The sequence below is a fragment of the Narcine bancroftii genome, chromosome 3 (genome assembly GCF_036971445.1).
Source record: "Narcine bancroftii isolate sNarBan1 chromosome 3, sNarBan1.hap1, whole genome shotgun sequence".
In the NCBI taxonomy this organism is placed as follows: Eukaryota; Metazoa; Chordata; class Chondrichthyes; order Torpediniformes; family Narcinidae; genus Narcine; species Narcine bancroftii.
The window spans coordinates 196351655-196366239 of NC_091471.1; the positions used below are offsets into that span (position 1 = coordinate 196351655).

General features: G+C 42.1%; 1 protein-coding gene across 14 annotated transcripts in view; it reads left to right on the top strand.

Annotated features, from left to right (window-relative positions):
- gria2b (glutamate receptor, ionotropic, AMPA 2b) overlaps positions 1–14585 on the top strand; it is a 202664-nt gene that overhangs the window by 183889 nt on the left and 4190 nt on the right. For all 14 annotated transcript variants that reach the window (XM_069926208.1, XM_069926210.1, XM_069926222.1 and 11 more), the window contains one exon: positions 13449–13696. In XM_069926208.1, coding sequence (XP_069782309.1) covers positions 13449–13696 — 248 coding nt within the window. The remainder of the gene's footprint in view (positions 1–13448; positions 13697–14585) is intronic.

Consider the following 14585-nt stretch of genomic DNA (forward strand, 5'->3'; position numbering starts at 1 on the left):
TTTAAATGAAGATTTTCTTCTGCAATTGGAAAAGTGGTGTGGGAAGGAAAGTGGGTATTAATGAAGATGGAAGAACAACCAATAGCAACCTGGAGGGAAAGGTCCCTTGGTGAAAGGGAAGGAGAGGAAAGAGGCATGACTTTGGAAGGGTCAGAAATTCCAGAGGATGAATCATTACATATTCAGGATGTTGGGGTGGAAAGGGCGGATACCACCAATGTCAAGCTCTGTGAGGGGTAGAAATGGGGAGAATAGAATTACAGGAACTCCATCACACATAGTAGGGATGGTGGAAGAGAAATGTCTGAAAGCACCCTTCAAAATGTACTGCGGATGCAGGACAATTGGATGCATTTGGGTGGAACAGACTCATGGACCGAAAGGGCCTGCTGCTATGCGATATATCTAAATCTAAATTCAGATTAATTTTCTGAAGGTGAGATTAGGGTAGAAGATGAAGGCCCTTTGCTTTTTCCTCAATCTGAGGATCAGCTGGACCCCTCTACGACATCCTTCACCTGATCATCCCTAGTCTTACATGAAGTTACTCCACTCATTTTTGCCAAGTACAATTATGGGAACCCATCAGGGTACAACTATGCCTAACTTTGCCAAATATCTAAACCCCACTTCAACCCCACTCAAGTTCTCTCCTTTATCCCTTTATCAAGTGCTTTTCTGACAATGTGAATGCCAGTTCTTGCCCTTATCCTGAATGAGTTCTCTTGCTGAGATTTTCTACCTTCCTCTGATTTTGTCCATCTCTGACTCCATCCTTCCTCAACTTCTTTCTATGCCATTGCCTTCTTAGGGGCAGTTGGGATGAAAAATAAATGGTGACAGTGAAGACCAGGTCTCACAATCTTCTTTGGCTTGGCTTCGCGGACGAAGATTTATGGAGGGGTTAAAAGTCCACGTCAGCTGCAGGCTCGTTTGTGGCTGACAAGTCCGATGCGGGACAGGCAGACACGGTTGCAGCGGCTGCAGGGGAAAATTGGTTGGTTGGGGTTGGGTGTTGGGTTTTTCCTCCTTTGCCTTTTGTCAGTGAGGTGGGCTCTGTGGTCTTCTTCAAAGGAGGTTGTTGCCCGCCAAACTGTGAGGCACCAAGATGCATGGTTTGAGGCGTTATCAGCCCACTGGCGGTGGTCAATGTGGCAGGCACCAAGAGATTTCTTTAGGCAGTCCTTGTACCTTTTCTTTGGTGCACCTTGTCATGGTGACCAGTGGAGAGCTCGCCATATAACACGATCTTGGGAAGGCGATGGTCCTCCATTCTGGAGACGTGACCCATCCAGCGCAGCTGGATCTTCAGCAGCGTGGACTCGATGCTGTTGACCTCTGCCATCTCGAGTACTTCGACGTTAGGAATGAAAGCGCTCCAATGGATGTTGAGGATGGAGCGGAGACAACGCTGGTGGAAGCGTTCTAGGAGCCGTAGGTGATGCCGGTAGAGGACCCATGATTCGGACCTGAACAGGAGTGTGGGTATGACAACGGCTCTGTATACGCTTATCTTTGTGAGGTTTTTCAGTTGGTTGTTTTTCCAGACTCTTTTGTGTAGTCTTCCAAAGGCGCTATTTGCCTTGGCGAGTCTGTTGTCTATCTCATTGTCGATCCTTGCATCTGCTGAAATGGTGCAGCCGAGATAGGTAAACTGGTTGACCGTTTTGAGTTTTGTGTGCCCGATGGAGATGTGGGGGGGCTGGTAGTCATGGTGGGGAGCTGGCTGATGGAGGACTTGTCCGTGAACTACTCTTTGCAGACGATGCCGCTTTAGTTGCCCATTCAGAGCCAGCTCTTCAGCGCTTGACGTCCTGCTTTGCGGAAACTGCCAAAATGTTTGGCCTGGAAGTCAGCCTGAAGAAAACTGAGGTCCTCCATTAGGTCTCACAATGAAGTTAATGAAAATGTCTATTCAGACAAAGTATTTCTTCCAGTTTCCTGTCATCTGCCTTGCCCACTCTGAACCCAGTGACCTCTTGCACTGTTTCTTCAGTACAGACACACGTTAGCTCCCAGGATCATTGATAGTTTCAACAATTTCTGCTGCTAAGTATTTCTGACATTTTAAATTCAGATTTCAAAAATTTCTTTCATAGTCCTTTCATCATTTCAGGTAATTATTTTAATTTCCACATCCTCTGGGCTTCTGTGACCTGGCACTATCACCTCTTTTATATTAAATTGTTTATTATTTTCTGCTTTCTGTCATTTCTCTGTACATTCAGAACTGCTTATTTCACACTCTTCCTAATTCTGATGAAAGGTTGTTGGCCAGAAACATTATTTCTGTTTTTTTTTAATCCACACTGGGTATTTTTGACATTTTCTGTATTTATCTCTTATCTGATCTCTCCACAATGTTGTATCCCAACATCCAAAATCAGTAAATGGTATTAACATCAAGTTTCCATTATGTTATAATAACCTGTGGTGAATGAGCAGGAACTAAAAGTGAGGTTTGTTTGAAGTATTTACTCACTACATCAAACAGCATTGCCAATCTGTGAGTTTTCCCTGCATTGCAATTCACAGTAAGTGAGAAGAGAACATAATTTGTAGCAGGCCATTTACCACTTGGACTTGCATGAGTAGAAATTGTTAGCAGGTTTTTATTCCATTCGGTATTTAATTTTAACATGACCCTGCAGTAGAAAATTGGGAAAATTGAATCCAGCACTCGTTTTATTATCATAATTGATCTTTCCTCACGATCGCTGCTGTCCCCTTCCTTCCTTCTCCACCTATCACCTCCTGCCTTTGCGACCACCCATCTCCCCCCTCCCCAGTCTCTTGGGCGGATGTTTTTCCATACCTTGATGGAGGGCTCAAGCCCGAAAAGTCGGTTATGTATTTTTATCTTGGCTATATAAAGGTTTGACCTGCTGAGTTTCTCCAGCTTTGTATTTTTACTTCAACCATAAGTCTGCAGATTTTCATGATCTACTTTCCTCATGATTCATTGCATTGGAAGGAAAAGGTTAGGAATGAAGTGGCAGCCACCATACTTGGTTAAGGTTGGGCTTGTGCAATGGCAGGAATATTCAGCTATGGCTGAAACTCCCAAATATCTCCTTGCACACAATGCAATGCTGCCATGCAACCTTGAGAGCTTCTTTTAATCATCTCAGTCGTAACAATCTCTTCTCAGCAAGGATGAAATAATAGTACCAATTATCCTTGCAATCTTCTCAAGACCATTATAATGGTCATGCACAAGTGTCATTTCAATTTTTCTCACCCACTCTCACCTACACTTTTGCTTTGTCCATATCTCAGTTTTATTAATCAGCTTTCAAATACATTACATGAAAGCAACCTGTTTCAATTGCCAGCCTTAAAAACCCAACATGCAGGCCTGAATTATGGTCAAAGAGAAAATTCCAGGCAATGATCACTAGGTTCTATTTCAAAAACCATAGAGAGTAATGTCTGGCAGTTTGATCATTTGTTTATTAATAATTTACATTGATTCTCAGGTGCACGTTCACATAATCTGACCAATGTTTGGAGAGCCATGAAACAAATATTTTCCTCCATCAAAATGGGGGCTAGACATTTCATTTGCGAGCTTCCTCAATGACAAATCTCATGTGTCCATTTGAGAATCTTATAATTTAAATTCTTGCCCTTTGTTTTATCAGATATCTGGTATAATTTGATAGTCCTGTAAATTTAAATCCAAAATAACTTTTATCTAAAAGCTTATCCCTAGCCTTTTGCTCCTGGAAGTTTTTTTAGCTATACCTGCTAAATGTACTGCACGGTGACCGTGGTGGTTAGTGCAATGCTGTTGCAGCAATGGCAACCTGGGTTAGAATCTGGCACTGCCCGTAAAGAGTTTGTACGTTCTCCCCATGTTTGCCGGAATTTCGTCCAGGTGCTCCAGCTTCCTCTCACCCTTCAAAATGTATGGGGGTTGTAGGTCAATTGGGCAGCACTGGCTCATGGGCCAGATGGGTCTGTATGTCTAAATGTAAATTCACACTCAAATATTCACTATATAAAGCAGAGTTGCCATTAGAACAAATCTAAGCGGGGGGCATTAGGGTAACCATAGTGTGGGGGGGGGGCACAAACTGCAATTTCGGGTGCTGTCCGCCATTCGTGTTCAGGTGGGGGGTGGCGAAACAATGGTTACCCATGTATAAGCAGGGGTCAATATGTATAATCATACCACCAAATCGACATTTCGTGTGTTTGACCAATCCTATGCAAGTTCTATACAAGTACCGAATGAAACGCTGGATGCCTTCGCTAGTTTCTGCACTTGGACCTGCAGATTAAAGAACTACAACTTTGGGTTTAAACTGTTCTCCTACACTCGATTGTCGTAGCTGATATCCATGGGAATAAAGTATTTTCGAAAGCAACTATTTTGTGCTTCAGATGTATTTGTCACCTTCTCAATACTGTAAATAAGATGAATGTTGGACTTCAGTGAAACATGAAATCTACAGGTGCTGATATGATACAATGTTTCTTGACCCACTGAGCTCTTTTTTAAATTTTTTTTAAATTTCTTGCACTGAGTCATTTCAATAACAACATTCACAAATGACCATCATCAATATATACATAGTTACATTTTATCTTTTCCCCCTTTCATCCCTCTCCCCTTCCCCACCCCTCTTCAAAAATCAATAAATAATAAAACATATAAAACAAAGAAATAACAAAAAAGAAAAAAAAAATCACATCATCTACTTTCGCATATTTAAATCTTATTTTGCTCATAATTATGTTGTTTTAAGGGATGGAGCTCTTCCAGCATTTTATTTAACAAACGTAAACATTATTCACAATAAATTAAATACAAAAGGAAAATGGTTCAAAGTTCTGTATCCATACATTTCCATCAATGTACATTGTTACTTTCATATCTATTTACACCATTACCACCACTGTGGCATTATGTCCTTACTCCCCTTCTGTTGTTTAAGGTACTTCCCCTTGGTCTCAGCTCTCATTTGTGGGTCCATCTGGCTGCAAACGATCTGTTTCTAACCACACACAAGCTGCTGATAATAGGAATTTCCCATCAACAACCAATACACCAACCCAATTCCAATTTAAAACCTGCAGCAGAGTCTCTATTGCACGCGAGTGCGCACACACTGCACAAAATCGAGCCTATGTGCAAGCTACATTTTCTGTCTTTGTGTATGTGTCTCTTATACACACACACACACACACACACACTGCACTGTACATGTCACTATATACTCCACTCCACATACAGACTCAAAGATCATTCAACATTTTGTGTAATAATCATGAAAGCCAAGTCAAGGCATAAAGTAAATTAAATGCATGGCTTACCTTTAGAAGAGTCGCAGGTGGCAAGTGTTGGTGCTGAATCCCCCTCCTCTCTGAATTGCCCCTTATCCCTTGCCGGGCAATCACAACTCCCCTTTCCATTTGGATGGCAAATCTCCACTGATTTCGCAGTGACGGTTATTCTCTCCACCCCCCCAACCCCCCCCCCCCCCCCAGAAAACACTGTTTTTGCACGCATATAACAAAGTTCCCCTTTTTTTCCCCTTACTTCCCTTCTCTTCTCTTTCCCTTCTTTAGTTCTTTACATATACATTGATTTGTGCATTTTGTGGAAGCCTGTCTCAAATGCCAGCTGAACCAACTGGGCCTATCTTTTGTGGAGCATTGTGCATCTGTGTTCCAAAAATACATTTCTCAGAGTGGAGAATGAATTCACGCATATCGCTGTTGAGGCGCCAACTGTTAAAGCATGTTTGAAAGCAGTCACTACACTGGGCATTTCGATCGGATGAGTGTGGTACTTTGAGAAGATGTGCTGAATGGTCCAATCCCTCTAGATTGGCTGTGATTGTCTTTGTGAGCTGGAAAAACCGTTTAGCAACTTCGTACTCTGTCTCAGTTATAGGCGATCGTGGCACGTTCACAATGTGCTTCATAGCCTTTACATCAAGAAATGTATCACTTTCTGGATTTAGTGCAATAAGAGCACTAGCCAACTGAGTTGCACCCACTGAATCTGTGATCTATCTCTTCAAGCGTTGAATCAAGTTGTAGCGCAATCTCTGAAGTTCTCTTCTTTCATCACTATCCCTGTGTCCCATAGTTCCCATGATGACATATTCATCCATAATCCTGTTCACGTTGCGTGGCCATTTGGGGATCACAGGTCTCAGTGATGCGCTTACAGCTGTGGCCATGTCCCACACCTTATTAAACTCCTCGTCACAACTCAGTTTCTGTACACAAGCTGCTGCACTCACCATGATATTTAAACCTGCCATCAAGTCAGTCTCCTCCTTTTGTCGAAGCTAGTTTGGTGGGTTCAACAGGACAAGAACTTGGCAATTCATGAGAACTTGGCTTGGTCATCTCACACAGCAGGCCCACAGTCTCCATTCATATCTCTGCCCCATAGACCAGCACAGAATCAATCCCACCAGTGAGATGTAATGTCATTAAAGGATTTTAGAATGACTGACACAGTGGCAAGATATTCTGCCATTTCTATTTCAGAAAGTGTTTAAGATGCACACCCTTATAATGCACAGCATTTATGGGCTTCTTGTAGAATTTGTAAAGGGCATCGCACCTTGGAAAGAAGTCCACTACAGCCATCTCCATTGCCATTGTGTGTACTACCACTGGTGGTTAAGACAGTGTGCATAAAGTATCTCACAACCTAATTTCTCATGCAGTGTAGCCATTTTCTTATATCCATTTCGGTTGTGTATGTGTATTTAAGATTCGATTCACAACAGCAGAATGGTAAGCACTCTTTATTTGGGTTTAAACATGGTGCGCACACTGTTCGTAATCCTGATGCAATGTAACCTCCTTTCTGACGGCACATGCGTATGTTTTTTTTTCTTTTCTTATTTTTGTTTTATTTCATTTCATTTAACAAAAAGGTTTTCACTTTTAATATGATAAATATAAATGAATTTATAAAACGCCAAGTTTTGTGCGAAAAGCTTGCCCTGTGGGACGATGGACGCAATAACTCATTTTGGGAAGTGAGGGGCATGTCCTGCGATCCAGCCATGATATAATGCATGTTAAATTTGTGTTGTGAAGGATACCTATAACAACTTATCTAACTTCCATTGACACAAGAAATTTGTGTATACTTCTTGCATTGTAGTTTGTGCTCTTGTGCTTCATATATCAGGGTATATTTCAGAATATTTCTGCAAGTCATTTCATGTATTTAATGCATTAACTGAAAGGAAGAAGGATGATTTAAGTTATGAGTTCTCCTCTTAAAATAGGGATGCCACAGTTAGAAAATATAATGAGTCAAAGAACTGCAAGACATATATGGGAGCAATCATGCCATATCTTACATGCTCACTTCAACATCCTTGAGGAAGAGATGGACCCTCCATGAGAGGACCTACATGCTTAGCAGGAGCTTAAACTGTTGATTGAAGTGGTGGCCAAGGAGATGAAAACTATCCTGATCCCAATGCAGAGTGAAAAGCAATGATATCACTGTGTGGTCCAAGGTTATGAGTATATCAACAAATCTCATACATCAACAATTTTAGAATATATATATTCTTTCTTTATATACCATATTCTTGCAATAATCCGTCAACAAATCTGACATATCCTTCCAGCTAGTCAACTGTAGCAGGCACATCACACAGAAGCATGACAAATTCTTCAACACACTTTTCCTTGCAGGAGAAAAAGTCAAGCAAAGACAGATTGGAAAGTAGATGTAAATTCCTCTCTCCATTGCCACAGCTGTATTAAAGAGAACCTTGCAATTGTAGGCTCAACATTCTCAGAGACCACGGCCAATGGAAGTGGGGAAATGGTATAGATGATTGCATACATAAACCTGATATCCCTTTTCACATTCAGTTTCCTTACTTCCCATAAGCGTGCCCCCTTCCACACCAAGTGACCATGCCCTCACGCCACTTTCCTTGCAGATACTGATGAAATTAGATCCATTCAGGTGATGATTCTACAGACTCAGGAAACAAGGACATGATGCCTCTCTTCCCCCGACAGTTGCATTTAGTGGCTTTGACTGTGACGTGCTCATTGAATCATCCTTCAGACATAAGTGGCTTGAAACCAGGTTTGGGAGATGGAAATGTGGGAGAGGATAGTTGGTGTATTAGTTCCGTGGAGGAAAAGATCAAACATTGGTTTTTCACAAATGGATTCAGGTTTTGTCGGCAAAGACCAATGGACGTACTACATTAGAGTACTTAAATAAATATGGTTTGTACGATAACCTTCGTAATAACTTTGGAGTACTGCACCACTATTGTACAGGATTTTTCACTATCTTAGAAATAGTCATCTCTTGCGTGGAAGTGTTGACCAGCTCTCTGTCAAAACTTGCTTCATTCATAATTTTCCTGTAGCCACTGTGATTGCACCCTCAGTATGGCTCATGTTTCTGCTTGTAGTAAGTGGAGGAGTTGACCAACAGGATTTCTAGGCACAACACTGTTCGTGTGTGACCTTCTGGGCTGTCTGCAATCTCCTCCAGTGCAAGAGTTCAGTCATCCATCTGCTTGGTTATAGCTACTGAATAGAAGTGTAGGACATTCATATGAATGTGGGAACAGCACTCAAGGCAAGTATTAGGGAAAATTCAACACCTGAAAAACTTTGCTGTTGATTGAATGCATAGAATTGGAATGCTGTTTGGGCCACTGGTAAATAATTTCTCCTTGAATTGAGTGAGAAACCCTGTCTCTTCCAGCTTTTAGTCATACATATAGCACTGCACCTGATATTTGCAGTATGTACATGTATAGTGATTAGCGCAACGCTGTTACAATTACCTGGGATCGGATCCGGCACTGTCTGTAAGCAGTTTTTACATTTTCCCCATGAGTTTCCTCCAACCTTTCAAAATGCACGGGGCTTGTAGATTCATTGGGGCATTTGGTTGGCATGAGCCCGGGGGTCATAAGGGCCTGTGGCTGTGCTGTATGTCTGAATTTTAATTTTTTTTTTAAATAATAATTTATGTCTCAGAATGAGTTATCAGGGATCTAAAGATGAACAGCTCAGAGTTCACGTGTGAACTTTAATGCTACGCAAGAGGTGTCTATTGTGTTCCATGCCTTTAGGGTCTGTGAGAAACACATGTTGCACTTCGTGAGAAGTGGTGGGTTGCCTGCTCTTGATTCTCCCTCGGGTGAATCAGAGTGGGCCCAGTGGACCGAATGAGCTCCATCCATGTTGCAGGTATTCTTTCACCTTATTCTGGGATTCTTTTAAGTGTTCAGCACCTGATGCATCAGGAATGCAGCAATGTGGTCCAAACTGTGAGATGCAACATCTGTTAACCACTGGTTGAAACAATTATGCAGTAAAGAGGTTCAGGGTCACTGCTACTTAAGGTCTGGACCCCCTGCAATTCACCTTTCATCACAATCACTCCACAGCAGATGCAATATCGCTGACTCTCCACTCAGCTCTGGGTCATCTCGAAAACAGGAACTCGTACATGCGGCTGCTCTTCATAGACTACAGCTTGGCCTTCAACACCATTATTCCCTCAGTGCTGGTCAAGAAGCTAAGAACTCCAGGCCTCTGTACTCCACTCTGCAACTAGACCCTTGACTTTCTCTTTGGAAGACCACAGTCAGTACGAATGGGAATCAACGTCTCCTCCTCACTGATGATCAACACATGTGCACCGCAAAGATGCATGCTTAATCCATTGCTCTACTCATTATAGACTTCTGACTGTGCGGCCAGGCACATTACCAATGCCATCTATAAGTTTGCTGATGACACCACAGTTGTTGGCAGAATCACAAATGGCAATGAGGAAGCAGACAGGAGGGAGATAGATCAGCTCAATGAATGGTGTAACAACAACAACCTTGCACTCAACATCGGCAAAGCCAAAGAGATGATTGTGGACTTCAGGAGGAAGTCAGGGAAAATGGCCCTGTCCTCATTGAGGGCTCAGTAGTGGAAAGGGCCCAGAACTTCAAATTCCTGGATATCAACATCTCCGAGGATCTGTCCTGGAACCTCCACATTGATGCAATCACAGTGGCTATTCTTTGTGAGGTGACTGAGGTGGTTTAGTATGTCATTAAAGACTCTCATAAACTTCTACAGGTGTACCGTGGAGAGCATTCTGGTTGGTTGCATCATTGCCTGGTATGGAGGCACCAACTCTCTCCAGACAAGAATAAACTCCAGAGGGTTGTTAACTTGGCCTGTGACATCACAGGCACCAGACTTCACTCCATCAAGGACATCTGTATGAGGCGGTGTCTTAAAAAAGCAGCCTCTATCCTCAAAGACCCCCACCACCCAGGCCATGCACTCTTCACTCTGCTACCATCAGTGAAAAGGTACAGGTGCCTAAAGACAAGCCCTCAACAGCACAAAGGCAGCTTCTTCCCCGCTGCCATCAGATTCCTGAGTAATCAATGAACCAAAGATACTGCTTTACTTTTCGTCCACTGTTATTGTTATTATTATTTTATTTTTTATAGTAATGTCATAAGATGGTTATAATATGAACGTTTGCTCTATGATGTTGCTGCAAAACATTGAATTTCATGTCTTGTTCATGACAATAAATCCTGATTCTGATTCTGATTTAACTGCTTCTCTGCCAAAGAGAGTATGGCTTCAACGTCTCAATTGTGCAGGAGATTTGCCAGCACAGTTACTGAAAATGCAAGATCACTCACCTGAACATTGAACAGGTACCACTGTGATTTGTGCAGTTTCATTATTAACCTTGGCTTTCACTCCGTTCTCCTCCAAGTCAATCCCCAATAACTCAAGTATTCAGAAATCACCTGCAATTTGCTATGGCTGATTACACCTTATTTCCTACCACTGGACATCACTGATACATTTATCTAAAGCAGTGGTTCTCAACCTTTTCCATTCTAAGGCCCATGTGGATATTGGCCTAACACCCCATGGTCCACTAATGGCAATGACTGAACAATATTTGCAAGTTAAAGGCAGCTCTGTAAGAAGCACATTGTTAAAGTATTTTATTCAACATTTTTAAAGACCCACATGGAAACACACTGTGCCCTACAATGGCCCACTTGATGAGAACCACTTATGGTTTTTACACATAATATTAATTTTCCTTAATAAATTAGCTTACTTACCTCTATGCACATAGGCAGGGCATTTACACTCGAGTTGCGGTGATTTCCGAGGCTGGACATTTGAGGTGGGGGTAGGTTGAATGAAATATAACTGAGTATTTAGAATGTTGTGCAAATATTCTCCATTTTCAGAGGGATTTCTCCCCCCCCCCCCCCCCCCCCCCAGTTCTCCATCATCCCCATTGTCTCCACCTCTGTGGAAGCTTTCTCTTACTCTCGGCCCCTAGCACACGGTGGGAGAGAAACAGGTGGTGGCTGGCTCAATGAGGGATCAATGGTCATCTTCCTTACCCATAATCTGTGCCCATAATACATATCCCTGGCTCTCACAGAGCAGTTCCAGCTGCGTGGGGGATTATGGGTAACAGACAGCCATTGCTCCTGCATTGAGCCATCGCCATGAGCCGGTGTGGCATTCCAATGAACTCTGGGGGGGAGGAGGCTGGCAGACAGCCAGGGGTAGAGGGGGAGGCCGATGGACGGCCAAGGGGATGGACGACAGTGGCTAGGATTGAGGCTGTCAGGCATTTTCATTAGTATGGTTCAATGGTGAAGAGTTTGGGTTTGAAAGGTTGACCATTTTTTTCACCCACTGATGTTGTTTTACCCACTGAGTTCTCTGACAGATTGTGTGAGACTCATACCACTTGACAAAGTGTATTTCATGTATAGAGTATGGCTATTCATCCTGAAAATATCCATAGAATGTACATTAATGTGCAATTCACAAATGGCGCTAAAAATAGAACACAGCAATAATGTGCTGTGTTTTCATTGCTAACACAATGTACCTATAACTTCAGCTGCCAGCAAAAAATGATTTTTTATATTTAAATTTGAAAGATTAAAAGTTTTATAGCCAATATATATTAATTTCTGATATGACTTTCATTATTTAATGATTATTGAATATACTATTACTTTGTATGACATTTTTCTTTGCATATATGATTTCAGCCTGCTCACATACTTTGTTACATGGGTTTGGAACCATGCTGTTTGCTGCCTTGCACTTCTTACTTATGGTCCCACTCACCTAGTGATCTGTTGTTTCTATGAGTTACTCTTTTGTTAATTTTATGAATGTTCTCTTCAATTCAATATTTCTACTACACACAGAATTCATGATTTCTTTAATAAACAGCATTGTTTAGTTCAGTATAAATTTGTTAAACCAAATCTAGTGCAATGAGAAGGCTTCTTCTATGAGTAGATTATTAGGTTATCTCCAGCATTCATACAGCTGCGTAAAGAGTACACATTTATAGGCATGGGCAGCATGAGAGCACTGTTATGGGATTCATTCAAGAAGCTGATGGCTGCAGGGAAGAAACTGTTTTTAAACCTGTTGGCAAATGCTTTTACATTCAAGCCTTTTCCTCAATAGAAGGGAGGTGACACGAGTGTGTCTGGGTGTGATGGGTTTTTCAGTATTTTGGCTTCCTTTTCTAGACAGCAGGAGGTGCCGATGGAGTCCATGGAGGGGAGTGATATTCCCTACCTCCTGAGGCTTCTTCTGAACTTGAACAGAGCAGCTCTCATACCAGGTAGTGATGCATCCAGCAAGAAAATTTCCGATGGTAGACAAGGGAGACATCACGTTATTAAGAGACAAGGGAGACATGCTGAACTTCCTTAATCATATAAGAAAGTAGAGTGTCATGCTTCCTTGACCGTCACATCAATGTGCTTGTCTGCACACATTTGATGATCAGCATACAACTTTACTGGGAAGAAGAGAAATGCAATCAAGCAATGTAGAATAGGATAGATAAAGTCATCTCCTTCCAAAAACAACATAATACAATTTTTAGGGTTACAGCATAAACATCCATCAATGTTACATGAAACACATGAGTAAACAATGGGGAAATTTTCATTTCAGCCAAAGCTATTTAAAAATTCACTATTACATTGACGACATAATCCTCATTCTCTATTTGCATAGTTCTACTGCATATTGACCAAATTAACAAGAAAGTTGCTTGACTCATTGCATGGTCATCTTATGAAATGTTAGAAGGTTTCTGTGAATCCCTCACTTACCTGACAAACTCTTCCAGCACCCATTTTTATTGTCCTTCCTCTAAACTCACCCCCCCTTCCTACTCAGCCACCAGGTTACTATTACTGGAGCACTGGTCAGCACTTGCAACCTTCCAGAAAATATTCTAAAGCACTTGGGCTGTGGCCTTGGCAGGGGCTTTGACTCATTTAAGACTGCATTTAAAAATCCTCTCAGTGTGTAAATAATTTAACAGTTTCAAGCCCGGGGATAAATGAACTCTCCCTGGTAAGTTCATTGTTCTCTTTTGACAGAGATCCAAAATTGCACTCTTTGAAAAAATGTGGGCCTATATGAAGAGTGCTGAGCCGTCGGTCTTTGTCAAAACAACTGCGGAAGGTGTGGTCAGAGTACGGAAATCCAAAGGGAAATATGCTTATCTCCTGGAATCCACCATGAACGAGTACATTGAACAAAGGAAGCCCTGCGACACCATGAAAGTTGGAGGAAATCTAGACTCGAAGGGATACGGGATTGCAACGCCCAAAGGATCCTCATTAAGGTGGGTGGAATAGTATAACAATATTCTTAATGTTGTTATAGTATCCCACCTACCCTGATGTGCTTTTACTGTTGTGCTATGGTTTGTATAAGTACATGAAAGATCTGCTATGACAATAATTACATGACATTCTTTGAACAAACTTTTGAATTAACTGCACCGAATATTTCAGTGGACACAATACATAATATAATGATGTAAATCTCCATATAGCTTGAGATACAGCATAGTCGCATGTAATAGTCAATACCACGTGAAAGTCAACCCATTCCCCCTCCCCTCATAATTTTGGCCTCAAAATTTGGTATTTTCCATATATTGTACATAAAGGTCAATTTCGCCCCCCCCTCCCCCTCCATTTTTGGCCCTGGCAGCCCTCCCACCGGAGCTCCAAATCCCCCAAAAGCAGATTTACCCCCTGGACCCAGATGCCTGCCCGCCCATCTAAATTCCTGACATCCAGTCTACCACCCAGTTCTGGCCACCCGCCCATCCAAGCTCCGACACTCGAGCGACGCAGGCACCATGGTCAAAAGTAGTATTATTCCCTCAAAATTGCTCCACAAAATACAATTATTGGACGTGTCTATACGGTACTTAGTTCCTGCTCCTTGAATCAAATGTGTCCCACAGACAAGTTTTACAACTCGGGACAAAACAGTTTTGAAGGGCAGAAATTCAGCTTTGAAAATGTTTGTTTTATCCCCAAGAAGCAGGAAACCTGGAGCTGAAAATGGGGTGGAGGAACTTCCTCTCATCTGTCCCATTGACTCCATGATCTGACCAAAGCCAAATGCAGATGGGGCTGTTGGAGAGCAAGCTGAATGCACACCTGCACTGGCAATGCCAATCAGGATCCTATGCTGTTGGTGGACATGTTGCAACATTC